This window comes from Mus caroli, chromosome X (assembly GCF_900094665.2).
Source record: "Mus caroli chromosome X, CAROLI_EIJ_v1.1, whole genome shotgun sequence".
Lineage (NCBI taxonomy): Eukaryota > Metazoa > Chordata > Mammalia > Rodentia > Muridae > Mus > Mus caroli.
Window position 1 is genome coordinate 95,795,606 of NC_034589.1, and position 1,226 is coordinate 95,796,831.

General features: G+C 42.7%; 1 protein-coding gene across 7 annotated transcripts in view; it reads left to right on the top strand.

Moving 5' to 3' along the window:
- Positions 1–1,226, top strand: part of Taf1 (TATA-box binding protein associated factor 1) — a 73,865-nt gene that overhangs the window by 16,930 nt on the left and 55,709 nt on the right. For all 7 annotated transcript variants that reach the window (XM_029473242.1, XM_029473240.1, XM_029473243.1 and 4 more), the window contains one exon: positions 344–551. In XM_029473242.1, the coding sequence (XP_029329102.1) occupies positions 344–551 (208 nt within the window). The remainder of the gene's footprint in view (positions 1–343; positions 552–1,226) is intronic.

The following is a 1,226-nucleotide window of genomic DNA, read 5'->3' on the forward strand; positions in this document are numbered from 1 at the left end:
TGTCCTGGAACTCACTCTGTAGACCAGGCTGGCCTCAAACTCAGAAATCCACCTGCCTCTGCCTCCCGAGTGCTGGGATTAAAGGCATGCGCCACCATGCCCGGCATGGGGAAGCATTCTTATCACTGAGCTACATTGCCAATCCTTGGCTTTTGAAACAGAGTCACACTTTGTATCCTGGGCTGACTTCAAACTTGGAATTCTCCTTTCAGTCTGGCAAGTGTTAGCACTGCAGGTATTTGACACTAAGCCTGGAAAAGCACCACTTCCTGACTCATTTAGGATCTGCATTGGGACCTTTGATCAGTGACTGACTGATTGATTCTTCTTTGTACTTACACAGAAATTAAGGAAACTTGAGGAAAACAGTGGCGTCGATCTTCTGGCAGATGAAAACTTCCTAATGGTGACACAGCTGCATTGGGAAGATGATATCATTTGGGATGGGGAGGATGTCAAACACAAAGGAACAAAACCTCAGCGTGCAAGTTTGGCAGGCTGGCTTCCTTCCAGTATGACTAGGAATGCCATGGCTTACAATGTGCAGCAAGGTGTGCTTCTATGCCAGGAATATCTAACATCCAGGCTTTCATCTCAGTCATTATAAGTAATCCTACTTGTGCTCTTTTAAGCTTCTGAGGGAAAGTGAAATGCTTCAAATCTAATCTCTGATTTTTTTTTTCATTTTTTTTTGTTCATAAAGGCACTTTATATTTATCATGTTATAATTTTTTCTCAACCAGGTTAAAATAAAGAATACTGTGCTTAGCTGGGCAGTGGTGGTTCTTGCCTCTGATCCCAGCACTAGAGAGGCAGAGGCAGGCTGATCTCTATGAATTTGAGGTCAGCCTAACCTATAGAATGAGTTCTGGGACAGCCCGGGCTACAGAGAGACCCTGTATCAAAAAACCAACTAACCAAACAAAGCAAAACACACATACACAAAACTCTGCTTAACATCATGAAAACAATGTCAAAGGAAAAATTCTGATATTCTAAAGATTATCAATTATTAATTTTTGGGGTTTTTTTTTTTGAGACAGGGTTTCTCTGTGTAGCCTTGGCTGTCCTGGAACTCACTCTGTAGACCAGGCTGGCCTCGAACTCAGAAATCCACCTGCCTCTGCCTCCGAAGTGCTGGGATTAAAGGCATGTGCCACCATGCCCAGCAGGAATATATTTTTAAGAACAGTTTTTTGATAACAAGAATGATCCAAGTGACACAT